Source organism: Salvelinus alpinus, chromosome 19 (assembly GCF_045679555.1).
Source record: "Salvelinus alpinus chromosome 19, SLU_Salpinus.1, whole genome shotgun sequence".
Classification (NCBI taxonomy): domain Eukaryota; kingdom Metazoa; phylum Chordata; class Actinopteri; order Salmoniformes; family Salmonidae; genus Salvelinus; species Salvelinus alpinus.
Genome location: NC_092104.1, coordinates 6,945,698 through 6,972,787, shown reverse-complemented (window position 1 = coordinate 6,972,787; position 27,090 = coordinate 6,945,698). Strand labels below are relative to the sequence as shown.

Genomic DNA, 27,090 nt, shown 5'->3' with positions numbered 1-27,090 from the left:
TATCCTTCCCCATGATCCCTTGCAGGGCCAGACCAAGGTAAAGAGGGCGGGGCAGTGTTGTGACGAGTGTGTCGCCGCCAAAGGAAGCTGTCTGTACGAGCTTACAGTGCGTTACCACGGTGACATGTGGAACGACACCGGCTGCGAGTTCTGCACCTGCGAGAGGGGACAGGTCCTCTGCCAGAGAGCCCAGTGTGCTCGAATAGAATGCCCGACGGTAGGCCACGCTTTTGCTCGACTGAAAGTAAATAAATAAGATATATGATAAAAACTTTTTGGTAAATAGTTCACCGATGTTTACCTACGTCATGCTGTTAGGCCTCTTTTGTCTTTTTGGATACATACAACTAAAAACTAGGATGTAACCGAGAGAATACCTCATGGATATTTCCCTTCGTTATTAGACATAATTTACTAGCTCAGTAGGGTGCTTGGCCTACATACAGAATCATACAATCATTTGTGGCAGGAGTTTTTTGAGGACAACAAAATTACAAAACAGGGTTTTACTCTAGGAAATGTTCTGACATGAAAAAAATAAATATCTTAAAGCTTGACTTCATAACACTGCTAGTCTCTTCTTTATCATCCAACATGACACTCAAATTAAAATGGTTTGTATATGTGGAACTAATTCAAGTGTGTTTTCTTGTAACGTTATCAGACGTTTCTATTGTCATCCCATGATGTTGATCCCTCATCATCAATCATTGTATAATGTAATCTCTGTTAACCCAGAAGTAAAATCTTGCGTAATTTGTCAGCTGCGTGACTTCTATCCCCCCCCCTCCCCCCACACCCCCCACACACACACACATTGATCGCTGTGGGTACACACGCCAAGCATTTCGGGGCGGCAGGGTAGCCTAGTGGTTAGAGCGTTGGACTAGTAACCGAAAGGTTGCAAGTTCAAATCCCCGAGCTGACAAGGTACAAATCTGTCGTTCTGCCCCTGAACAAGGCAGTTAACCCACTGTTCCTAGGCCGTCATTGAAAATAAGAATTTGTTCTTAACTGACTTGCCTAGTTAAATAAAGGTTAAATAAAAATAAATAAATACATTTGTGGCGAAGCAGTTTAACCACCCATCCTGATATGTCCGAATAACCCGTGACGAAGCCCCCCCAAAACGGGTTACTAATGCTGCTGTGATCTCATCCCGCTCCGTCCTGTTCTCTCAGTCGGCAGAAACACGGGAGATTAGAATAAACAGCCTGTCAAGTATTAATTAAGGATATACATAGTTGGCCTGATTCCAGATCAGATTTACCAAGGTCACACAGCATGAATTGAGAGCCTAGAGACTGATTTAATACAACGACAGGCTACTCTGAATAGTGACGAGTATGGATCTGAAACCAGATCAGCTGTGTGACTAAAACGTATTAATTTGTCCTCAAAGATGAATATTTTTCATGATTTCAAATGATTTCAAAAGGCCTTCCATTGAATTGTTTGTTAACAATTTAGTGGTTCAACATTCTGCTCCAATTCATACTCAAGGAATCAATCAAATGTATTTTTAAAGCCTTTTTACATCAGCTGATATCTCAAAGTGCTGTACAGAAACCCAGCCTAAAACCCCAAACAGCAAGCAATGCAGGTGTAGAAGTACTCCAATTGTATTAATACCCTGGTTCCATGCCTCATCCTGGTTCCGTGTGTGTGTGTGTGTGTGTGTGTGTGTGTGTGTGTGTGTGTGTGTGTGTGTGTGTGTGTGTAATTAACGTTGTGTGGGAGTTAAGGTGGACATTGACTAATTTCCTCTAACCACTGGACTGAAGGTAGGAAGGAAGGAGGGAGGGAGGGAAGGAGGGATAGGAGATGGATAGAAAAGAGAGAGAGAGAGATAGTGGAAAGAGATTGAGGGAGAGGGGGAGAGGAAAGAGAGAGAGAGGGATAGAGGAAAGAGAGAGAGAGGGGGAGAGTGAGGGGGGAGAGAGAGGGGGGAAGAGAGATAGAGGAAAGAGAGAGGGGGGAGAGGAAAGAGAGAAAGATGGATCGAGCACCCATTTCTCTTTTCTTTTTGACAGGGATCAGAGCTGGTCCACCTACCAGGGAAGTGCTGCCCCGAGTGTCAGTCCATGAAGACCTCTTGTGTCTACCCACATCAGTCCTCTGGGACAGAACAGAGGCGACTAGCAGTGAGTCAAGAGGATTGATTAGGTGGAATGTACACCGTAATCACTTAGTGTAATCCATGAAATCTACACAAAGTTCCTATAGCTTCAGTTGATCATCCCTACCTCATGGCAATTTTTATCTGCTTGTTTCTGTCTCTGTCTTTCTCTCTTTCTCGCTGTCTCTGTTTCGGTCTCTCTTAATCGCTCTCGCTCCCTCTCCCTCTTCCCCCCCTGTCTCCCACCCCTCCCCCTCTAGAACCTGGAGAGGTGGAGTGAGGGCCCCTGCAGGGAGTGTGAGTGTCGTGAGGGCAGGGTGACCTGCTACCTGGCGTCCTGTCCCACCTGTCCCCTGGGGATGCTGGCTGTGCCCCACCAGGGACAGTGCTGCCCAGAGTGTAAACAGGGTAAGAGTGGCACACACACACACGCACACACACACACACACACACACACACACACACACACACACACACACACACACACACACACACACACACAGACACACAGACACACAGACACACAGACACACAGACACACAGACACACACACACACACACTGGTGTCACTTGTTGAATAGGTCTGTTATCTTATGATATATTAATAATGGATTGAGTTTATACAGTAGAACAGGGTTCATCAACTAGATTCAGCTGCGGGACGATATATTTTGTTGAGCGGATGGTCAGGGGGACGAAACATAGTTACACATCATTTATAGACTACAAATTGACCATAAGAAGCCCAAACAGATATAATGTCTGACTAAAACATAGTCATTTCAAACCTTGCTTACATTTGTATACTATCACGTGTCTTGTCTATTATGCGTGGGAATACTTGGGAGCAGATTTCTTCAATTAAAATCACTTGGAGCTGATTTCCTGGTGTTTTTACAGTCTTTTATGTCCAACAATGAGAATTACAACAACAACAAAAAGTATTTTAATGAAGAAGAAAAAAAATGTGCTCAGAAAACTTGGGGGGCCAAATAAAACCAACTGCGGGCCAAATTCAGCCCGCAGACCGCCAGTTGGTGTAGCCTGCAGTAGAATACTGCACTTTCCCCTGGTTTTCAAAGTACTTTACATAGTAAAAGGATTGTAGTTGTCATGACAACACCCGGCTCCATGACTGATGTTTGGGAGTAAGTGTGGCTAAACAAAGATGCCATTTGGAGGGTTAACATATGAAGCCACTCATCCCACTCACCCTATAAAGACGTCCCATTGATTTTAGTAGCAGCTCTGTCTAACCCAGCGCTACTCTTGTCTCATCCAACAGTCTTCTCCCCTCTGGCTCTCTCTGGAATTTCTCTCTCCTTTGTTTTCAGACAGCGTTGCTGCGGTCTTCTTTCCGTGAACATTTATAAAGCCTAATTTGCTTTTTCTTAACTCTTCCGTGAATTATTTTGAAGGGGCTATGCGTATACTCGGGCGAGAAAGAAGAGGAGATGGAGAATGAGAAAGAGAGGGCGGAAAGAGAGAGTGAGAGAGGGGGGAGAGAGAGGAAGAGAACAGCAGGGGAGAGGAAAGGAAAGGACAGACACAGAGAGAGATAGAGCTAGAGAGGAAGAGATGGAAAAAAGAGAGACAGAGAGGAAGAGAGAGAGAATTAGGCCGATACCCGCTAATTATCGAAATACAGAAAAGAGGCGTTAAATTCTACAACCACCTAAAAGGAAGCGATTCCCAAACCTTCCATAACAAAGCCATCACCTATAGAGAAATTAACCTGGAGAAGAGTCCCCTAAGCAAGCTGGTCCTGGGGCTCTGTTCACAAACACAAACAGACCCCTCCTGCCAAATGTATGACCATATTAGAGACACATATTTCCCTCAGATTACACAGATCCATAAATAATTAGAAAACAAACCCAATTTTGATTAGCTCCCATATCTACTGGGTGAAATACCACAGTGTGTCATCACAGCAGTCTGTGTCCTTACAGAGCTATCCAATAGTAGTCTGTGTCCTTACAGAGCTATACAGAGCTATCCAATAGTAGTCTGTGTCCTTACAGAGCTAGCCAATAGTAGTCTGTGTCCTTACAGAGCTAGCCAATAGTAGTCTATGTCCTTTGAAGCCTGTGCCATTTATCTCCTGGGTCGTGATTTAGCCTGGAAGCTAACGACTTAAACCTTGCATAAATCCATATTTTAATCATAGTAGCAGTGGTTCATATCTCCATTAATGTATGATGAAATTAATGACCCATATGGTCGTATTGTGTAGTTCAGGGACGGGCAACTTTGATGGGGGTGGGGACCACAAACAATCTGAACTCATCATTTGGGGCCGCAGAGGCTCGCAGGTCCCACATCCAGACCCACGCATGCAGTCAGAGCTGGCCCTAGGTGACATTTGTGTTTTTCCATGGTTAAATAAAAACTCATTAAAAAATAAAAAAATACATGGAGCTACAAGAGGGCCCATCCCAGTCGCCCATCCCTGATCTAGTTGAATGGATAAAGTTTGGATTCAAACGGCCACAGCAGAATGTTGGTAGTGTTGGTAGTAGTAGTTGAATGGATAAAGTTTGGATTCAAACGGCCACGGCAGAATGTTGGTAGTGTTGGTACATTTTGGGTGCCGTCCCCCACCCGTCCCTTAGCAGCCCCCGTTTTGACATCAGAGAGAAAAAAGATTTGCAGTTCATTTCCTGCAACTCTACAGATTTTCCCACGGAGCAGAGAACATTTCTCATCTATTTTCATATCACTGGCAGATAAACATTCTCCTTTTCTACAGATATCTTCAGAAAAAGAAATCATGCTTGGGCCGAAGCTAGACTGACACGCTGCCCAAATCGGACGCGTCGCGTGCATGCAGGCCGCGTGCGTGCACATACAGTGGGGAGAACAAGTATTTGATACACTGCCGATTTTGCAGGTTTTCCTACTTACAAAGCATGTAGAGGTCTGTAATTTTTATCATAGGTACACTTCAACTGTGAGAGGCGGAATCTAAAACAAAATTCCAGAAAATCACATTGTATGATTTTTAAGTAATTAATTTGCATTTTATTGCATGACATAAGTATTTGATACATCAGAAAAGCAGAACTTAAATATTTGGTACAGAAACCTTTGTTTGCAATTACAGAGATCATACGTTTCCTGTAGTTCTTGACCAGGTTTGCACACACTGCAGCAGGGATTTTGGCCCACTCCTCCATACAGACCTTCTCCAGATCCTTCAGATTTCGGGGCTGTCGCTGGGCAATACAGACTTTCAGCTCCCTCCAAAGATTTTCTATTGGGTTCAGGTCTGGAGACTGGCTAGGCCACTCCAGGACCTTGAGATGCTTCTTACGGAGCCACTCCTTAGTTGCCCTGGCTGTGTGTGTCGGGTCGTTGTCATGCTGGAAGATCCAGCCACGACCCATCTTCAATGCTCTTACTGAGGGAAGGAGGTTGTTGGCCAAGATCTCGCGATACATGGCCCCATCCATCCTCCCCTCAATACGGTGCAGTCATCCTGTCCCCTTTGCAGAAAAGCATCACCAAAGAATGATGTTTCCACCTCCATGCTTCACGGTTGGGATGGTGTTCTTGGGGTTGTACTCATCCTTCTTCTTCCTCCAAACACGGCGAGTGGAGTTTAGACCAAAAAGCTCTATTTTTGTCTCATCAGACCACATGACCTTCTCCCATTCCTCCTCTGGATCATCCAGATGGTCATTGGCAAACTTCAGATGGGCCTGGACATGCGCTGGCTTGAGCAGGGGGACCTTGCGTGCGCTGCAGGATTTTAATCCATGATGGCGTAGTGTGTTACTAATGGTTTTCTTTGAGACTGTGGTCCCAGCTCTCTTCAGGTCATTGACCAGGTCCTGCCGTGTAGTTCTGGGCTGATCCCTCACCTTCCTCGTGATCATTGATGCCCCACGAGGTGAGATCTTGCATGGAGCCCCAGACCGAGGGTGATTGACCGTCATCTTCAACTTCTTCCATTTTCGAATAATTGCGCCAACAGTTGTTGCCTTCTCACCAAGCTGCTTGCCTATTGTCCTGTAGCCCATCCCAGCCTTGTGCAGGTCTGCAATTTTATCCCTGATGTCCTTACACAGCACTCTGATCTTGGCCATTGTGGAGAGGTTGGAGTCTGTTTGATTGAGTGTGTGGACAGGTGTCTTTTATACAGCTAATGAGTTCAAACAGGTGCAGTTAATACAGGTATTGAGTGGAGAACAGGAGGGTTTCTTAAAGAAAAACGAACAGGTCTGTGGGAGCCGGAATTCTTACTGGTTGGTAGGTGATCAAATACTTATGTCATGCAATAAAATGCAAATGAATTACTTAAAAATCAAACAATGTGATTTTCTGGATTTTTGTTTTAGATTCCGTCTCTCACAGTTGAAGTGTACCTATGATAAAAATTACAGACCTCTACATGCTTTGTAAGTAGGAAAACCTGCAAAATCGGCAGTGTATCAAATACTTGTTCTCCCCACTGTACATGTTATTCAATCATTGCACCCACACTGCTCGCGCGCGCCAACGAGCGTCTGCATTGCCAGGCGCTAAAATAGAAGTTGTTTCTATTTGCTTCTTTTATCGTGGGTGATTGAAAGATGAACTGTGGTCGGTCGTGGTAGTTCACCTTATTATGAAAGTTAGTTGCCAATCGCCATATAAAGTCCAAAGATGAAAAATCCTGGAAGGAGGAGAGATGACTAGAAACGAACTTGGTTGACTGTTTTATGTGTGGATTAATTGTCAGAGCAGAGGACCTTGTGCATTTCAGGTAAAATAACAACCCAATGTTTATATCCCAGGACAAATTAGCTAGCAACAGCAAGCTAGCTAAATAGAACAAATTAGCTAGCAACTGCAAGCTAGCTAGTTAAATTGCCATAAATATTTTATCCTTTTCGACCTGTCCCCAAATTAATATAATTGGTTCAGAGTTTTTTTTAAATATTTCAACCTGCGTATCGTGATCGCGTTTGGTGTGGGGGGACAAAATCAATTTGTGCACGATGGCGCACACGGACACACGCGCACGTCCGATTTGGGCATGGTGTAACTGATGCTGTTGTGGACTGGCAGCTTTTCAGGCAACTAAGAAATAAATGCACGTCCCTTAGTAAAAAACGCTAAATCGAGCTACTTCCTAAGTTCTATCGCTGACACTGCTGGTGATCCATCTACATTTTGGAAAACAGTTAAAGCCACTAAAGCATGGACGTTCCTCTCCTTCCCTACCCAAACAAACTTTGACATCATTATTGAAAAAAAATGGACAGGTCATGCTTTTAATCAACATTGTATGTCTGCTGGTTTTTTGTTTGAAAGAAATCTTGTTTTAATAGACCAAGATTTTTTATAGGATTAGTCAGTAAACTACTCGTCCCTCTCCCAGCCGCTAGTCGACTTGATAGAGGACCAGGCAACCCCCAGTGAATCCTTGTACTCTCTGGAGCAACTGTCTACTTCTGATGTATTTGAACAACTACTTATGATGGATGTTAAATTATCTACTGGGGCTGATATGCTTGATCCCTGCTTATTACAGCTTTCTGATCCATTGATTGCTGAAGCATTAACACATATTTTTAACTTGACGATTATACTGAGTACTATTCCTAGAGTTTGGAAGGCGGCCCATGTGCTTCCTCAACATAAAGGTGGCGACCCGAGTGATCTAAATAATTATTGTCCCATTTCCAAACTATCTTGCCTAGAAACAATCTTGGAATCATTGATTAATACTCAGCTTAGATCCCTTTTAACTGCTACATATCGTCTGAATGTAAACCAGTCAGGATTCAGACCAGGACATAGTACCATCTCTGATACTGCTACATATCGTCTGAATGTAAACCAGTCAGGATTCAGACCAGGACATAGTACCATCTCTGATACTGCTACATATCGTCTGAATGTAAACCAGTCAGGATTCAGACCAGGACATAGTACCATCTCTGTTACTGCTACATATCGTCTGAATGTAAACCAGTCAGGATTCAGACCAGGACATAGTACCATCTCTGATACTGCTACATATCATCTGAATGTAAACCAGTCAGGATTCAGACCAGGACATAGTACCATCTCTGTTACTGCTACATATCGTCTGAATATAAAACAGTCAGCGTTCAGGCCAGGTCATAGTGCCATCTCTGATATTTCTATGGTTTTAAATTATGTCATAAATTGTTTAGATATGAAGAAACAGTGCTGCCCTCTTCATTGACCTGTCCAAGGCATTCGAAACTGTGTTTAACACCTTACTTATTCAGAAACTCTCTACGATTGGCTTAGATCGGGCTGCTTGTAGCTGGTTTGAGAATGATTTAAGACAGAACACAGTGTGCACTTACTGATGGTGTTAAATCAGGATTTCTAGACATAACAAAAGGTGTCCCACAGGGTTCGATTATTGGTCCAATTCTTTTCACAATTTATATTAACAGCATTGGTCTATCTGTACAAAACTGTAACTTTCATCTGTACACAGATGACACTGTTGTATACGCTACTGCCACCTACGTCAGCTCAGGCTGAGTTGACTCTTCAGTCTGCTTTTACTAGCTTGCAGAAAGCCTCGTTTGACCTGAAGTTGGTAGTAAATTCTGGGATAACCATGTACATGTTATTTTCCAAATTAAGTAATAATGTAACTGATGATTTGTACATAAGTACGTTAGATGGTGACCCCCATTGATCGTGTCTCCGCCTATAAATATCTGGGCATCTGTATTGCCGAAAAGCTATCTTTAAAAAACATGTTGACGAGTTAGTCAATAAATTAAGAATTAAGTTGGTCTTCTTCTATAGGAATAGGGCCTCTCATTAAATAGTAGAGAACAGATCATTCAGTCTACATGTATTACTGTTATAGATTATGGTGATATTATATACATAAATGTAGCTACCAGTTGTTCAGAAGCCCTTGGACACAATTTATCATAGGACACTTCGTTTTATAACATCTGACAGTTTTACATCCTTTACCATACAGTTGATTGGACCTCACCACTGGCTCCTTTACCATACAGTCGGTTGGACCTCACCACTGCATCCTTTACCATACAGTCGGTTGGACCTCACCACTGCATCCTTTACCATACAGTCGGTTGGACCTCACCACTACATCCTTTACCATACAGTTGGTTGGACCTCACCACTGGCTCCTTTACCATACAGTGGGTTGGACCTCACCACTGGCCCCTTTACCATACAGTTGGTTGGACCTCACCACTGGCTCCTTTACCATACAGTTGGTTGGACCTCACCACTGGCCCCTTTACCATACAGTTGGTTGGACCTCACCACTGGCCCCTTTACCATACAGTTGGTTGGACCTCACCACTGGCTCCTTTACCATACAGTTGGTTGGACCTCACCACTGGCTCCTTTACCATACAGTTGGTTGGACCTCACCACTACATCCTTTACCATACAGTCAGTTGGACCTCACCACTGGCTCCTTTACCATACAGTTGGTTGGACCTCACCACTGGCTCCTTTACCATACAGTTGGTTGGACCTCACCACTACATCCTTTACCATACAGTCGGTTGGACCTCACCACTACATCCTTTACCATACAGTTGGTTGGACCTCACCACTACATCCTTTACCATACAGTCGGTTGGACCTCACCACTACATCCTTTACCATACAGTTGGTTGGACCTCACCACTACATCCTTTACCATACAGTTGGTTGGACCTCACCACTGGCTCCTTTACCATACAGTTGGTTGGACCTCACCACTACATCCTTTACCATACAGTCGGTTGGACCTCACCACTGGCTCCTTTACCATACAGTCGGTTGGACCTCACCACTGCATCCTTTACCATACAGTCGGTTGAACCTCACCACTGCATCCTTTACCATACAGTCGGTTGGACCTCACCACTACATCCTTTACCATACAGTTGGTTGGACCTCACCACTGGCTCCTTTACCATACAGTGGGTTGGACCTCACCACTGGCCCCTTTACCATACAGTTGGTTGGACCTCACCACTGGCTCCTTTACCATACAGTTGGTTGGACCTCACCACTGGCCCCTTTACCATACAGTTGGTTGGACCTCACCACTGGCCCCTTTACCATACAGTTGGTTGGACCTCACCACTGGCTCCTTTACCATACAGTTGGTTGGACCTCACCACTGGCTCCTTTACCATACAGTTGGTTGGACCTCACCACTACATCCTTTACCATACAGTCGGTTGGACCTCACCACTGGCTCCTTTACCATACAGTTGGTTGGACCTCACCACTGGCTCCTTTACCATACAGTTGGTTGGACCTCACCACTACATCCTTTACCATACAGTCGGTTGGACCTCACCACTACATCCTTTACCATACAGTTGGTTGGACCTCACCACTACATCCTTTACCATACAGTCGGTTGGACCTCACCACTACATCCTTTACCATACAGTTGGTTGGACCTCACCACTACATCCTTTACCATACAGTTGGTTGGACCTCACCACTGGCTCCTTTACCATACAGTTGGTTGGACCTCACCACTACATCCTTTACCATACAGTTGGTTGGACCTCACCACTACATCCTTTACCATACAGTCGGTTGTACCTCACCACTGGCTCCTTTACCATACAGTTGGTTGGACCTCACCACTGGCTCCTTTACCATACAGTCGGTTGGACCTCACCACTGGCTCCTTTACCATACAGTTGGTTGGACCTCACCACTGGCTCCTTTACCATACAGTTGGTTGGACCTCACCACTACATCCTTTACCATACAGTTGGTTGGACCTCACCACTGGCTCCTTTACCCTACAGTTGGTTGGACCTCACCACTGGCTCCTTTACCATACAGTTGGTTGGACCTCACCACTGGCTCCTTTACCATACAGTTGGTTGGACCTCACCACTGGCTCCTTTACCATACAGTTGGTTGGACCTCACCACTGGCTCCTTTACCATACAGTTGGTTGGACCTCACCACTGGCTCCTTTACCATACAGTCGGCTGGACCTCACCACTGGCTCCTTTACCATACAGTCGGTTGGACCTCACCACTGACCCCTTTACCATACAGTTGGTTGGACCTCACCACTGGCTCCTTTACCATACAGTTGGTTGGACCTCACCACTGGCCCCTTTACCATACAGTTGGTTGGACCTCACCACTGGCTCCTTTACCATACAGTCGGTTGGACCTCACCACTGGCCCCTTTACCATACAGTTGGTTGGACCTCACCACTGGCCCCTTTACCATACAGTTGGTTGGACCTCACCACTGGCTCCTTTACCCTACAGTCGGCTGGACCTCACCACTGGCTCCTTTACCATACAGTTGGCTGGACCTCACCACTGGCTCCTTTACCATACAGTTGGTTGGACCTCACCACTGGCCCCTTTACCATACAGTTGGTTGGACCTCACCACTACATCCTTTACCATACAGTTGGTTGGACCTCACCACTGGCTCCTTTACCATACAGTTGGTTGGACCTCACCACTGCATCCTTTACCATACAGTTGGCTGGACCTCACCACTGGCTCCTTTACCATACAGTCGGTTGGACCTCACCACTGGCTCCTTTACTATACAGTTGGTTGGACCTCACCACTGGCTCCTTTACCATACAGTTGGTTGGACCTCACCACTGGCTCCTTTACCATACAGTTGGTTGGACCTCACCACTGGCTCCTTTACCATACAGTTGGTTGGACCTCACCACTGGCTCCTTTACCATACAGTTGGTTGGACCTCACCACTGGCTCCTTTACCATACAGTTGGTTGGACCTCACTAAAAACCACGTTGGTCACTTCATTAATCTGTTTTTGTTTATAAAGCCTTACTCAATAAACTACCACTTTACTTCACATCATTGTTGAAATATAGAAACTGGGATTACAACAATAGGTCACAGGGTTGGTTAATGTTAGAGACTCCATATGTATCCACAGAGTTGGGTAAATCTGCCTTTTCCTACCAGGCCCCTGTCATGTGGAATAATCTCCAAGGTTTCATTTGGATGTGTTGTTGTCTGTCACGTTCCTGACCTGTTTTCTGTTTAGTTTTGTGTGTTAGTTGGTCAGGACGTGAGTTTGGGTGGGCATTCTATGTTATCTGTTTCTATGTTGGTTTAGGGTTACCTGGTATGGCTCTCAATTGGAGGCAGGTGTTTGGCGTTCCTCTAATTGAGAGTCATATTTAGGTAGGCTGTTCACAGTGTTTGTTTGTGGGTGGTTGTCTCCTGTGTCTGTGTCGATGTTTGCACCATACGGGACTGTGTACGGTTTGTTCGGTTTGTGTAGTCTATATGTCCTATTCGTGCGTTCTTCTTGTTTTATGTGAGTTCGTCGTCTAGGTCTGTCTACACCGTTTGTTGTTTTTGTTAGTTTAGTCAAGTTCGTGTTTTCGTTAATAAAGTATGTCATTTCACTACGCTGCGCCTTGGTTCCCTCAATACTCCTCCTCTTCAGATGAAGAGGAGGAGGACTGCCGTTACATTGTCTCTGGGTCAGTTTAGGAGAACGGCTAGGGATTTATATATTTATAAATGTGTTTGATTGTTTATTGTGTGTATAATATTTGCCGTTTATTTAATGTTGTGTTTTACATTGTGCATCTTTTCTGTATTGTTCCCAGGGCACATTTGCAAATGAGACCTAGTTCTTAATGTGTTTACCCCGGGTTAAATAAAACCTCATAAAAATATTTAAAAAATACATGGAGCTAACAGAGGGCCGCCAGTTGCCCCTCCCTGATCTAGTTGAATGGATAAAGTTTGGATTCAAACTTTTTGTTTCTCAGTTGACTTAACCAAATTGTGTGTGTGTGTATGTGCATTCGTATCTGTCTGTGTTTGTTACAGTTCAGTGCCAGAGGGACTGCATGTCTTGCTCGGGGACACCTGACCACTGCGAGAGCTGTAAGGACTCTAACTCTCTGCTTCTGGACGGACGATGTGTGTCCATCTGTCCACGTGGTTTCTATGCCAACGGGAAAGTGTGCGCAGGTACGGTACTGTATGACATGCTAGTGATGTGATCGTTAGGATAACACACACACACACACACACACACACACACACACACACACACACACACACACACACACACACACACACACACACACACACACACACACACACACACACACACACACACACACACACACACACACACACACACACACACGCAGTTAGACAGGTAGTTTCCTCTCCTCAGTCAATGACAGCAATGTGTCAACATAACAGAAGACAGAGTCATCAGTCAATGACAGTCAGAGCCAGTGTGAGACGTCCACAGGCAGCCTGAAGGGGGTATTTCCTCCCTGCCCTAGACATGCTCCACCTGCCCATCAAAACACAGACTACGTCCCAAATGGCACCCTAATCCCGACGGGCTCCGGTAAGAAATAGTGCACGATAAAACAAATAGGGAGCCATTTTGGGATGCACCTACAGGCAGACCGGGGATCAAGGCATCACTTGTCGAATGCCTAATCCTGGCCCTGAGGATCGGGAATGTTCTGGAATGATAATGGAATCCCAGCTAACATGAACGTCCCAACAACTTTAGGGAACGTTCTAATTAGGTTTCAACTTGGTTAGCAGCGAACCTTAGAACAGTTGAGAAGAGTTTGTCCTCCACGTTGATGTCTTGAGTCAACTGTATATGATCCACGGGAGAAAATAAGATGCAGAAACACAGTTGATGTTGATGCTTTGTGTAAATTAGCTGAAATTTGATGAGAGTTCAAGGGGGGTAGAATGTAATAAAATACTGGAGCATGCATGTACAGCAGGAATCGTCAACTGCCCCCCCCCCCCCCCCTCCCTCCCCAACGTTTTCTGAGAAAGAAAAACAATAATGTTTTTGAACATTTAAAGACTGTAAAATCAGTACGAATTCAGCTCAACATTATTGTACTTTAGGAAACCTATTCCAAAAGTATTTCCACTCATAAATAGAGAGGCGTACTGTATTTGTGTACCATGTAATGTTTTTGTCAAATGCAATATCTGTGTGGGCCTCTTGTGTCAATTTGCAAAGTACAATTGATTTGTAATTATGTTCCACCCCCCGACCATCCGCTCAAGAACAAATCATCCCACGGCTGATTCTAGTTGAGATCCTTGGCGTGTATGACATCAAAGGGTACCTATATGTTCTCATGAACATTGACTATTTATGCGGGATGTGTTAAAGAGGATCATTGAATTTCTCTCTCTCATCCCCTTCCCTCCTCCCTCTCCTTCCCCTTTTCCCTCCCCTCCTCCCCTCCTCCCTCTCCTTCCCCCCTCGTCCCCCCCTCCTCCCTCTCCTTCCTCCTTCCCCCTCTCCTCCATCCCCTCCTCCCTCTCATTCCTCCCTCCTCCCCCCCCTCCTCCCTCTCCTTCCTCCTTCCTCCTCCCTCTCCTCCCTCTCCTCCCCTCCTCTCTCTCCTTCCCGTCTCTTCCCCTCCCCTTCTCCCACTCTTTCCACTCTCTTCCCTCCTCTCTCCCGCTCCTCCCTCCTCTCCTCCCCCTCTCCTTCCTCCCCTCCTCCCCCTCTCCTTCCTCCATCCCCCTCCCCTCCTCCCTCTCCTCCCCTCCTCTCTCTCCTTCCCGTCTCTTCCCCTCCCCTCCCCTTCTCCCGCTCTTTCCACGCTCTTCCCTCCCCTTTCCCCATCCTCCCTCCTCTCCTCCCCCTCTCCTTCCCCCCTCCTCCCCCTCTCCTCCCTCCTGTCCTCCCTCTCCTTCCCCCCTCTTCCCTCCCCTCTCCCTGTCCTCCCTCTCCTTCCCCCCTCTTCCCTCCCCTCTCCCCATCCTCCCTCCTCTCCTCCCTCTTCTTCCCCCCTCTTCCCTCCCCTCTCCCCATCCTCCCTCCTCCACCTCTCCTCCCTCCTTCCTCCCCTCCTCCCCCTCTCTTCCCTCCTCTCATCCCTCTTCTTCCCTCCCCCTCTCCTCCCTCCCTCCCTCCCCTCCTCCCCTCTCCTCCCCCCCCCCCCCCCCTCCTCCCCTCCCCTCCTCCCTCTCCTTCCTCCTTCCCCCTCCTCCCTCCTCCCTCTCCTTCCCCCCTCTTCCCTCCCCCTCCTCCCTGTCCTCCCCCTCTCCCCTCTCTCTCCCTGCAGCCTGCCAGTCGTCCTGTGCCACCTGTGAGAAGGACTATGAATGCTCTTCCTGTGGGGGGTCCTTGCTATTAAACAACATGCAGTGCGTGGCCGCCTGTGAGCCGGGGTCCTACAAGGACCACACACAGTGCCTGCGTGAGTACTTATATATGGGTGTGTGTGTGTGGGGGGGGGGGGGGGGGGGTTCAGTGAGTATATATCTTAGCATCACTACTGCATGATGCAACGTTATGGTCACTTTGGACAAAGGGTCAAAGTCAATGACCCCCGACCTGGTTCCCATGGGAGTTCTCTACTTTTAGTAGACCTGGTTCCCATGGGAGTTCTCTACTTTTAGTAGACCTGGTTCCCATGGGAGTTCTCTACTTTTAGTAGACCTGGTTCCCATGGGATTTCTCTACTTTTAGTAGACCTGGTTCCCATGGGAGTTCTCTACTTTTAGTAGACCTGGTTCCCATGGGAGTTGTCTACTTTTAGTAGACCTGGTTCCCATGGGAGTTGTCTACTTTTAGTAGACCTGGTTCCCATGGGAGTTGTCTACTTTTAGTAGACCTGGTTCCCATGGGAGTTGTCTACTTTTAGTAGACCTGGTTCCCATGGGAGTTGTCTACTTTTAGTAGACCTGGTTCCCATGGGAGTTGTCTACTTTTAGTAGACCTGGTTCCCATGGGAGTTCTCTACTTTTAGTAGACCTGGTTCCCATGGGAGTTCTCTACTTTTAGTAGACCTGGTTCCCATGGGAGTTGTCTACTTTTAGTAGACCTGGTTCCCATGGGAGTTCTCTACTTTTAGTAGACCTGGTTCCCATGGGAGTTCTCTACTTTTAGTAGACCTGGTTCCCATGGGAGTTCTCTACTTTTAGTAGACCTGGTTCCCATGGGAGTTCTCTACTTTTAGTAGACTTGGTTCCCATGGGAGTTGTCTACTTTTAGTAGACCTGGTTCCCATGGGAGTTGTCTACTTTTAGTAGACCTGGTTCCCATGGGAGTTGTCTACTTTTAGTAGACCTGGTTCCCATGGGAGTTGTCTACTTTTAGTAGACCTGGTTCCCATGGGAGTTGTCTACTTTTAGTAGACCTGGTTCCCATGGGAGTTCTCTACTTTTAGTAGACCTGGTTCCCATGGGAGTTCTCTACTTTTAGTAGACCTGGTTCCCATGGGAGTTCTCTACTTTTAGTAGACCTGGTTCCCATGGGAGTTCTCTACTTTTAGTAGACCTGGTTCCCATGGGAGTTCTCTACTTTTAGTAGACCTGGTTCCCATGGGAGTTCTCTACTTTTAGTAGACCTGGTTCCCATGGGAGTTCTCTACTTTTAGTAGACCTGGTTCCCATGGGAGTTCTCTACTTTTAGTAGACCTGGTTCCCATGGGAGTTCTCTACTTGGCCAGTTGTTTGGATTTAGTTGCTCCATTCTGTATGGATATGTTTTATACAACAGCAGTTCTCAGTCCATTCATCAAGATTGGTAAAGAATGGGAATAGGGCAATGAGAGTACAACACCCATACACCCAGACAGACACCCAGACAGACAGACAGACAGACAGACAGGCAGACAGGCAGACAGGCAGACAGGCACTCAGACAGACAGGCAGGCGTCTGGTGGCACTAAGACAGTAGCTTGGTGCCATGAATAAAAATGGCCTCACTGAAGACAAGCTAATCATGACAGGGCTACTGCCCAAAAAACTGAATCCATTACCAAACACTACTTCACACTCCAGCTCTCTGTGTGTCACAGAGGTATGTCAAGGGCAGACAGAGAGGGTGAGAAAGAGAGGGAGAGAGAGTGAGAGAGAGAGAGAGAGAGGGGGAAGAGAGAGGGTGGGAGAGATGGGGAGAGAGACCAAAGGAGAGAGCGAGAGAGAAATAGAGAGAGAGAGAGACAGAGAGAAAGGGCGGGAGAGAGAGGGCGAGAGAGAGAGAGGGCGAGAGAGAGAGAGAGAGGGCGAGAGAGAGGGGGAGAGAGACAAAAGGAGAGAGGGAGAGAGACAAAAGGAGAGAGGGAGAGAGAGGATGAGAGAGAGAGAGAGGATGAGAGAGTGAGAGAGAGAGGATGAGAGAGAGAGGGCGAGAGAGAGAGAGGGCGAGAGAGAGAGAGGATGAGAGAGAGAGATGGAGGGGGAGAGAGAGAAAAGGAAAGAGACAGAGAGGGCGAGAGAGAGGGAGAGAGAGGGAGAGAGAGAGAGACATGGAGAGAGCGAGAGAGGGAGAGAGGTAATTAGACTGGTAATTAGAGAGAGAGAGAGAGAGAGAGAGAGACAGAAAGAAAGAGAGAGAGAGGGAAAGAGATGGAGGGTGAAAAAGTAATCTCCAGACTGGATCTCTCCCAGTAATTACCAGTCTAACTCCAGACTGGATCTCTCCCAGTAATTACCAGTCTAACTCCAGACTGGACCTCTCCCAGTAATTACCAGTCTAACTCCAGACTGGACCTCTCCCAGTAATTACCAGTCTAACTCCAGACTGGACCTCTCCCAGTAGTTACCAGTCTAACTCCAGACTGGATCTCTCCCAGTAATTACCAGTCTAACTCCAGACTGGACCTCTCCCAGTAATTACCAGTCTAACTCCAGACTGGACCTCTCCCAGTAATTACCAGTCTAACTCCAGACTGGACCTCTCCCAGTAATTACCAGTCTAACTCCAGACTGGACCTCTCCCAGTAATTACCAGTCTAACTCCAGACTGGACCTCTCCCAGTAATTACCAGTCTAACTCCAGACTGGACCTCTCCCAGTAATTACCAGTCTAACTCCAGACTGGACCTCTCCCAGTAATTACCAGTCTAACTCCAGACTGGACCTCTCCCAGTAATTACCAGTCTAACTCCAGACTGGACCTCTCCCAGTAATTACCAGTCTAACTCCAGACTGGACCTCTCCCAGTAATTACCAGTCTAACTCCAGACTGGACCTCTCCCAGTAATTACCAGTCTAACTCCAGACTGGATCTCTCCCAGTAATTACCAGTCTAACTCCAGACTGTAGTTCAATTTCCCACCTTAATGAACATGACCACGTTCCCAATGGAACACAGCTTCTCAGGAGCCCATTAGAGTGGTTTAGGCTGGGGCTTTCTCCAATCACATGCATCCTCTAGGGAGGACTGACATGCTGACCAGACCGGACACGTCGCGTGTGCGAGTGTCGCAAAATAAATGTTGAAATCCATGTTATTAAATTATTGCACCCACACTGCTCGCGCACGCCAACGAGCGTCTGCGACGCCAAGCGCTAAAATAGAAGTCATTCCTATTTCTGACGCAGATCGTGCTGAAAGTCCTGCCTCTCCCATCTCCTCATTGGTTTATAGAAGCATGTACCCACTTGCCATCTCCTCATTGGTTACACCCACGTGGGTGATTGAAAGACGAACTTTCTTGCCGGTTGTCGTGGTAATACAATGAAAGTTTAGATGCGATCACCATATATGTTCAAAGATGAAAAAGCCTGGAAGGAGGAGAGATGACTAGAAACGATTCGGTTGACCGTTTTATGTGTGGATTAATTGTCGGAGTAGAGGTCCTTGTGCATTTCAGGTAAAATAACAACTCAATGTTCTTTCTTACTGTACTTACTCGTCTTTAGCCAAAGATCCATTCAGAATAAATCTCTCAGCATCCATACGGCACAAGGCCCAGTGGCGCTGCTCTCCGTCCCTCACCACGCCAGTAGATCAGTCCTACATCATCAGCCCACGCCGTGCCTGACCACTCATGGGGGCTGAGGTACGGGGTTTGCTGCATTTCCCGTGGCAAGAGGCTAATACGCCACTGCGCCAGGCACACATGCCATAGCTGTGCCAGCATGCCATAGTGAGGGCGTCAGAATTGGGTCGGGTGTTTAGTGTTGGTGTGGGGTGCTGAAAAAAGAGAGAGAGAGGAGGGGAGGGTGTTTGTTTTTTTGTGTAAAGTTTTTGTAAGGGTTGTTATGACCCCGGACCCCCCCTAACCCTCCCCATGGAGGGGTACCCTCTCAGATGCCTCTGGCATAACTCAAGAGTGGGGGGAGGATGGAGGGGGAGGAGGAGGGAGGCAGGAGGAGGGAGGGGGAAGGAAGGCTAGAGGAGGAAGGGGGGAGGATGGAGGGGGAGGAGGAGGAAGGCTAGAGGAAGGAGGGAGGAGGAAGGCTAGAGGAGGAAGGGGGAGGAGGCAGGGAGTAGGAGGGAGGGAGGGAGGAGGAAGGGGGGAGGATGGAGGGGGAGGAGGAGGGAGGCAGGAGGAGGGAGGGAGTATGATGGAGGGGGAGGAGGAGGAGGAGGGAGGCAGGAGGAGGGAGGGAGGCAGGAGGAGGGAGGGAGGGAGGCGGAAGGCTAGAGGAGGAAGGGGGGAGGATGGAGGGAGGCAGGAGGAGGGAGGGAGGAGGAAGGCTAGAGGAGGGAGGGAGGAGGAAGGCTAGAGGAGGGAGGAGGAAGGCTAGAGGAGAAAGGGGGGAGGATGGAGGGGGAGGAGGACGGAGGAGGGGGGGGATGGACCACTTGTTGCTGAAGGGGCATTGTGCCAAGGAACCTCATTCTCCCCTCCTCATCCCCTCTTCTGCTCTCCTCATCCCCTCATCTCCTCTCCCCTCTTCTCCTTTCCTCTCCCCTCTTCTCCTCTCCCCTCTTCTCCTTATCCTCTCATCTCATCCTCTCCTCATCCCCGCTTCTCCTCCCCTCTTCTCCTCTCCTTTCATCTCATCCTCTCCTCTTCTCTCATTCCCTCTTCTCATCTCCTCTCATCCTCCCCTCTCATCCTCTTCTCATCCCGCTTCTCCTCTCACCTCCTGTCCTCTCATCCCCTCTTTTCCTCTCCTCTCATCCTCTCCTCATCCCCTCTTCTCCTCTCACCTCTTCTCCTCTCCTATCATCCCCTCTTCTCCTCTTCTCCTCTCGTCCTCTCCTCATCACCTACTCTCCTCTCCTCTCACCTCTTCTCCTCTCCTCTCAACCCCTCTTCTCCTCTCCTATCATCCCCTCATCTCCGCTCATCCTCTCCTTATCCCCTCTTCTACTCTCCTCTCATCATCCCCTCTTCTCCTCTCCTCTCACCTCTTCTCCTCTCATCCTCTCCTCATCATCTATTCTCCTCTCCTTTCACCTCTTCTCCTCTCATCCTCTCCACATCCCCTCTTCTCCCCTCACCTCTTCTCCTCTCCTTCTAGTACTTAGTGAGAGGCCTGACCTATTTCTATAGAAGAAGCCCATTTTTATTCTCAGATTTTTAATTAACTCATCAATATGCTTTTTTAAAAGACAGCTTTTCATCTATCCAGATGCCCAGATATTTGTAAGCAGGGACACGATCAATAAGGACACCATCCAATGTACATATGCTTAAATCATCAGAGTTATTTTTATCCGCCCTATAGAGAACAACATATACTTAGTTTTACCTGCATTCAGTACTATATTCAGGTCAATGAAATGTTTTTGTAATACAATGAAGGCAGACTGTAGATCAGATAGAGCCTGGTCAACCGTGGGGGTGACAGCAGACACAACAGTATCATCGGCATACAAGTGCAGGTTACATTTGTTTTACAGATATTAGATATTGTTAACGTAAACAGTAAAAAATAGAGGACCCAGAATCGACCCCTGCGGGACACCTTTCGTAATATACAGGAAACCTGATTTAACCACATCAGTAGATACAGTAGTGTTCAGCAGAGTTGTATCTTTCAAGTCATTTTTAAACCAGTTTACACACAGCCTGGTCTAGGTCAATTGAGGCAAGGCTCTGAATTAGCAGTGAGTGATCAACAGTATTGAAAGGCTTTGACAGGTCAATGAAGAGGGCAGCACAATGTTGTTTTTTATCCATACAGTTAATCACATCATTTATAACTAGGGATGCAGCAGAGATAGAGCTATAACCTGGTATAAAACCCAACTGATGTACATTTAGAATACATTTTAAAGTTTATAGCTGAGAATTAATCAAGGATTCTTATATTTTAGCTAGGCAAGAAATAGTTTAGAAATAGGCCTATAATTATTTAGGTCACAAGAGTCACCACCTTTGTGAAGGGAGAGTACATGGACCTCCTCCCAAACCTTGGGGATAGTAATAAAAAATTAATATTTTGATTTGTTTACACTTTTTTGGTTTCTACATGATTCCATATGTGTTATTTACATAGTTTTGATGTCTTCACTATTATTCTACAATGTAGAAAATAGTAAAAATAAAGAAAAACCCTTGAATGAGTAGGTGTATCCAAACTTTTGGCTGGTCCTCTATATCCATTGATTCATCAAGAATATAACGTATAAATGCCTCATGAGTTTAGTTAAACTGTCACACTCCACGAGAACCCAAAATATAATCTTGTTTTTTCTTCAATGTGGTGATACATTTTTCATCAGCTTCAATTATTTCCTTAGATGAGGCTTTGTAAGTAAAGCAATCTCTGCAGGCTGGCTGGATGGACAAAGACTGAGTGGAGGACTGGGCCTGTATCCACCAAAGCATTTCAGAGTAGAAAAGTGGTTGTAAAGTGTTGTGAAGAGACATTTGACTATTTTTTACTCTCACGGGTACAAATAAAAGCGTCTTTAAGACATAAGAGTCCACTAGAGTCAACAGATATTTAGGAGTCCTGTTGAGCTGTCCTAATCAGTTCAGAGTGACCAGCAGCTGTCTGGATTATAGAACAATGTAGTGAGTCAGTGGTTCCTGCTCTACATGCAGCTGTCTGGATAATAGAACAATGCAGTGAGTCAGTGGGTCCTGCTCCACATGCAGCTGTCTGGATAATAGAACAATTTTGTGAGTCAGTGGTTCCTGCTCCACATGCAGCTGTCTGGATAATAGAACAATGCAGTGAGTCAGTGGTTCCTGCTCCACATGCAGCTGTCTGGATAATAGAACAATGTAGTGAGTCAGTGGTTCCTGCTCCACATGCAGCTGTCTGGATAATAGAACAATGTAGTGAGTCAGTGGGTCCTGCTCCACATGCAGCTGTCTGGATAATAGAACAATGCAGTGAGTTAGTGGTTCCTGCTCCACATGCAGCTGTCTGGATAATAGAACAATGTAGTGAGTCAGTGGTTCCTGCTCCACATGCAGCTGTCTGGATAATAGAACAATGCAGTGAGTCAGTGGGTCCTGCTCCACATGCAGCTGTCTGGATAATAGAACAATGTAGTGAGTCAGTGGTTCCTGCTCCACATGCAGCTGTCTGGATAATAGAACAATGTAGTGAGTCAGTGGGTCCTGCTCCACATGCAGCTGTCTGGATAATAGAACAATGTAGTGAGTCAGTGGGTCCTGCTCCACATGCAGCTGTCTGGATAATAGAACAATGTAGTGAGTCAGTGGTTCCTGCTCCACATGCAGCTGTCTGGATAATAGAACAATGTATTGAGTCAGTGGGTCCTGCTCCACATGCAGCTGTCTGGATAATAGAACAATGTAGTGAGTCAGTGGTTCCTGCTCCACATGCAGCTGTCTGGATAATAGAACAATGTAGTGAGTCAGTGGGTCCTGCTCCGCATGCAGCTGTCTGGATAATAGAACAATGTAGTGAGTCAGTGGTTCCTGCTCCGCATGGAGCTGTCTGGATAATAGAACAATGCAGTGAGTCAGTGGTTCCTGCTCCACATGCAGCTGTCTGGATAATAGAACAATGTAGTGAGTCAGTGGTTCCTGCTCCGCATGGAGCTGTCTGGATAATAGAACAATGTAGTGAGTCAGTGGGTCCTGCTCCACATGCAGCTGTCTGGATAATAGAACAATGTAGTGAGTCAGTGGGTCCTGCTCCACATGCAGCTGTCTGGATAATAGAACAATGTAGTGAGTCAGTGGGTCCTGCTCCACATGCAGCTGTCTGGATAATAGAACAATGTAGTGAGTCAGTGGGTCCTGCTCCACATGCAGCTGTCTGGATAATAGAACAATGTAGTGAGTCAGTGGGTCCTGCTCCACATGCAGCTGTCTGGATAATAGAACAATGTAGTGAGTCAGTGGGTCCTGCTCCACATGCAGCTGTCTGGATAATAGAACAATGTAGTGAGTCAGTGGTTCCTGCTCCACATGCAGCTGTCTGGATAATAGAACAATGTAGTGAGTCAGTGGTTCCTGCTCCGCATGGAGCTGTCTGGATAATAGAACAATGTAGTGAGTCAGTGGGTCCTGCTCCGCATGGAGCTGTCTGGATAATAGAACAATGTAGTGAGTCAGTGGGACCTGCTCCACATGCAGCTGTCTGGATAATAGAACAATGTAGTGAGTCAGTGGTTCCTGCTCCGCATGCAGCTGTCTGGATAATAGAACAATGTAGTGAGTCAGTGGGTCCTGCTCCATATGCAGCTGTCTGGATAATAGAACAATGTAGTGAGTCAGTGGGTCCTGCTCCACATGCAGCTGTCTGGATAATAGAACAATGTAGTGAGTCAGTGGGTCCTGCTCCACATGCAGCTGTCTGGATAATAGAACAATGTAGTGAGTCAGTGGGTCCTGCTCCACATGCAGCTGTCTGGATAATAGAACAATACAGTGAGTCAGTGGGTCCTGCTCCACATGCAGCTGTCTGGATAATAGAACAATGCAGTGAGTCAGTGGTTCCTGCTCCACATGCAGCTGTCTGGATAATAGAACAATGCAGTGAGTCAGTGGTTCCTGCTCCACATGCAGCTGTCTGGATAATAGAACAATGTAGTGAGTCAGTGGTTCCTGCTCCACATGCAGCTGTCTGGATAATAGAACAATGTAGTGAGTCAGTGGTTCCTGCTCCACATGCAGCTGTCTGGATAATAGAACAATGCAGTGAGTCAGTGGTTCCTGCTCCACATGCAGCTGTCTGGATAATAGAACAATGTAGTGAGTCAGTGGTTCCTGCTCCACATGCAGCTGTCTGGATAATAGAACAATGCAGTGAGTCAGTGGGTCCTGCTCCACATGCAGCTGTCTGGATAATAGAACAATGTAGTGAGTCAGTGGGTCCTGCTCCACATGCAGCTGTCTGGATAATAGAACAATGTAGTGAGTCAGTGGTTCCTGCTCCACATGCAGCTGTCTGGATAATAGAACAATGTAGTGAGTCAGTGGGTCCTGCTCCACATGCAGCTGTCTGGATAATAGAACAATGTAGTGAGTCAGTGGTTCCTGCTCCGCATGCAGCTGTCTGGATAATAGAACAATGTAGTGAGTCAGTGGGTCCTGCTCCACATGCAGCTGTCTGGATAATAGAACAATGTATTGAGTCAGTGGGTCCTGCTCCACATGCAGCTGTCTGGATAATAGAACAATGTAGTGAGTCAGTGGTTCCTGCTCCACATGCAGCTGTCTGGATAATAGAACAATGTAGTGAGTCAGTGGGTCCTGCTCCGCATGCAGCTGTCTGGATAATAGAACAATGTATTGAGTCAGTGGTTCCTGCTCCACATGCAGCTGTCTGGATTATAGAACAATGTAGTGAGTCAGTGGTTCCTGCTCCACATGCAGCTGTCTGGATAATAGAACAATGTATTGAGTCAGTGGTTCCTGCTCCACATGCAGCTGTCTGGATTATAGAACAATGTAGTGAGTCAGTGGTTCCTGCTCCACATGCAGCTGTCTGGATAATAGAACAATGTAGTGAGTCAGTGGTTCCTGCTCCACATGCAGCTGTCTGGATAATAGAACAATGTAGTGAGTCAGTGGGTCCTGCTCCACATGCAGCTGTCTGGATTATAGAACAATGTAGTGAGTCAGTGGTTCCTGCTCCACATGCAGCTGTCTGGATAATAGAACAATGTATTGAGTCAGTGGTTCCTGCTCCACATGCAGCTGTCTGGATTATAGAACAATGTAGTGAGTCAGTGGTTCCTGCTCCACATGCAGCTGTCTGGATAATAGAACAATGTAGTGAGTCAGTGGTTCCTGCTCCACATGCAGCTGTCTGGATAATAGAACAATGTAGTGAGTCAGTGGGTCCTGCTCCACATGCAGCTGTCTGGATAATAGAACAATGTAGTGAGTCAGTGGGTCCTGCTCCACATGCAGCTGTCTGGATAATAGAACAATGTAGTGAGTCAGTGGGTCCTGCTCCACATGCAGCTGTCTGGATAATAGAACAATGTAGTGAGTCAGTGGTTCCTGCTCCACATGCAGCTGTCTGGATAATAGAACAATGTAGTGAGTCAGTGGGTCCTGCTCCACATGCAGCTGTCTGGATAATAGAACAATGTAGTGAGTCAGTGGGTCCTGCTCCACATGCAGCTGTCTGGATAATAGAACAATGTAGTGAGTCAGTGGTTCCTGCTCCACATGCAGCTGTCTGGATAATAGAACAATGTAGTGAGTCAGTGGTTCCTGCTCCACATGCAGCTGTCTGGATAATAGAACAATGTAGTGAGTCAGTGGTTCCTGCTCCACATGCAGCTGTCTGGATAATAGAACAATGTAGTGAGTCAGTGGTTCCTGCTCCACATGCAGCTGTCTGGATAATAGAACAATGTAGTGAGTCAGTGGGTCCTGCTCCACATGCAGCTGTCTGGATAATAGAACAATGTAGTGAGTCAGTGGTTCCTGCTCCGCATGGAGCTGTCTGGATAATAGAACAATGTAGTGAGTCAGTGGGTCCTGCTCCACATGCAGCTGTCTGGATAATAGAACAATGTAGTGAGTCAGTGGGTCCTGCTCCACATGCAGCTGTCTGGATAATAGAACAATGTAGTGAGTCAGTGGGTCCTGCTCCACATGCAGCTGTCTGGATAATAGAACAATGTAGTGAGTCAGTGGTTCCTGCTCCACATGCAGCTGTCTGGATAATAGAACAATGTAGTGAGTCAGTGGGTCCTGCTCCACATGCAGCTGTCTGGATAATAGAACAATGTAGTGAGTCAGTGGGTCCTGCTCCACATGCAGCTGTCTGGATAATAGAACAATGTAGTGAGTCAGTGGGTCCTGCTCCACATGCAGCTGTCTGGATAATAGAACAATGTAGTGAGTCAGTGGTTCCTGCTCCACATGCAGCTGTCTGGATAATAGAACAATGTAGTGAGTCAGTGGTTCCTGCTCCACATGCAGCTGTCTGGATAATAGAACAATGTATTGAGTCAGTGGGTCCTGCTCCACATGCAGCTGTCTGGATAATAGAACAATGTAGTGAGTCAGTGGTTCCTGCTCCACATGCAGCTGTCTGGATAATAGAACAATGTAGTGAGTCAGTGGTTCCTGCTCCACATGCAGCTGTCTGGATAATAGAACAATGCAGTGAGTCAGTGGTTCCTGCACCACATGCAGCTGTCTGGATTATAGAACAATGTAGTGAGTCAGTGGTTCCTGCTCCACATGCAGCTGTCTGGATAATAGAACAATGTAGTGAGTCAGTGGGTCCTGCTCCACATGCAGCTGTCTGGATAATAGAACAATGTAGTGAGTCAGTGGTTCCTGCTCCGCATGGAGCTGTCTGGATAATAGAACAATGTAGTGAGTCAGTGGGTCCTGCTCCGCATGGAGCTGTCTGGATAATAGAACAATGTAGTGAGTCAGTGGGACCTGCTCCACATGCAGCTGTCTGGATAATAGAACAATGTAGTGAGTCAGTGGGTCCTGCTCCACATGCAGCTGTCTGGATAATAGAACAATGTAGTGAGTCAGTGGTTCCTGCTCCACATGCAGCTGTCTGGATAATAGAACAATGTAGTGAGTCAGTGGGTCCTGCTCCACATGCAGCTGTCTGGATAATAGAACAATGTAGTGAGTCAGTGGGTCCTGCTCCACATGCAGCTGTCTGGATAATAGAACAATGTAGTGAGTCAGTGGGTCCTGCTCCACATGCAATTGCTTAAAGTAATGTTTTGTTATTTCTGTTTTGAAATGATCAAACCCGTAACTAATCTAGACCTACATGAAACAGGCCTTTTCTCTCACGCCTTTAACAATGATTTCACCTGAGGCCTATTTCACATGGCATGTCTAAATACTTC

The 27,090-nt window shown here is 46.7% G+C and overlaps 1 protein-coding gene across 1 annotated transcript in view; it reads left to right on the top strand.

The window, feature by feature from the left end:
• fras1 (Fraser extracellular matrix complex subunit 1) overlaps positions 1 to 27,090 on the top strand; it is a 229,565-nt gene that overhangs the window by 7,273 nt on the left and 195,202 nt on the right. The window contains exons 6-10 of the mRNA XM_071354262.1: positions 26 to 217; positions 2,034 to 2,144; positions 2,380 to 2,527; positions 12,951 to 13,094; positions 15,194 to 15,328. Of these exons, the coding sequence (XP_071210363.1) occupies positions 26 to 217; positions 2,034 to 2,144; positions 2,380 to 2,527; positions 12,951 to 13,094; positions 15,194 to 15,328 (730 nt within the window). The remainder of the gene's footprint in view (positions 1 to 25; positions 218 to 2,033; positions 2,145 to 2,379; positions 2,528 to 12,950; positions 13,095 to 15,193; positions 15,329 to 27,090) is intronic.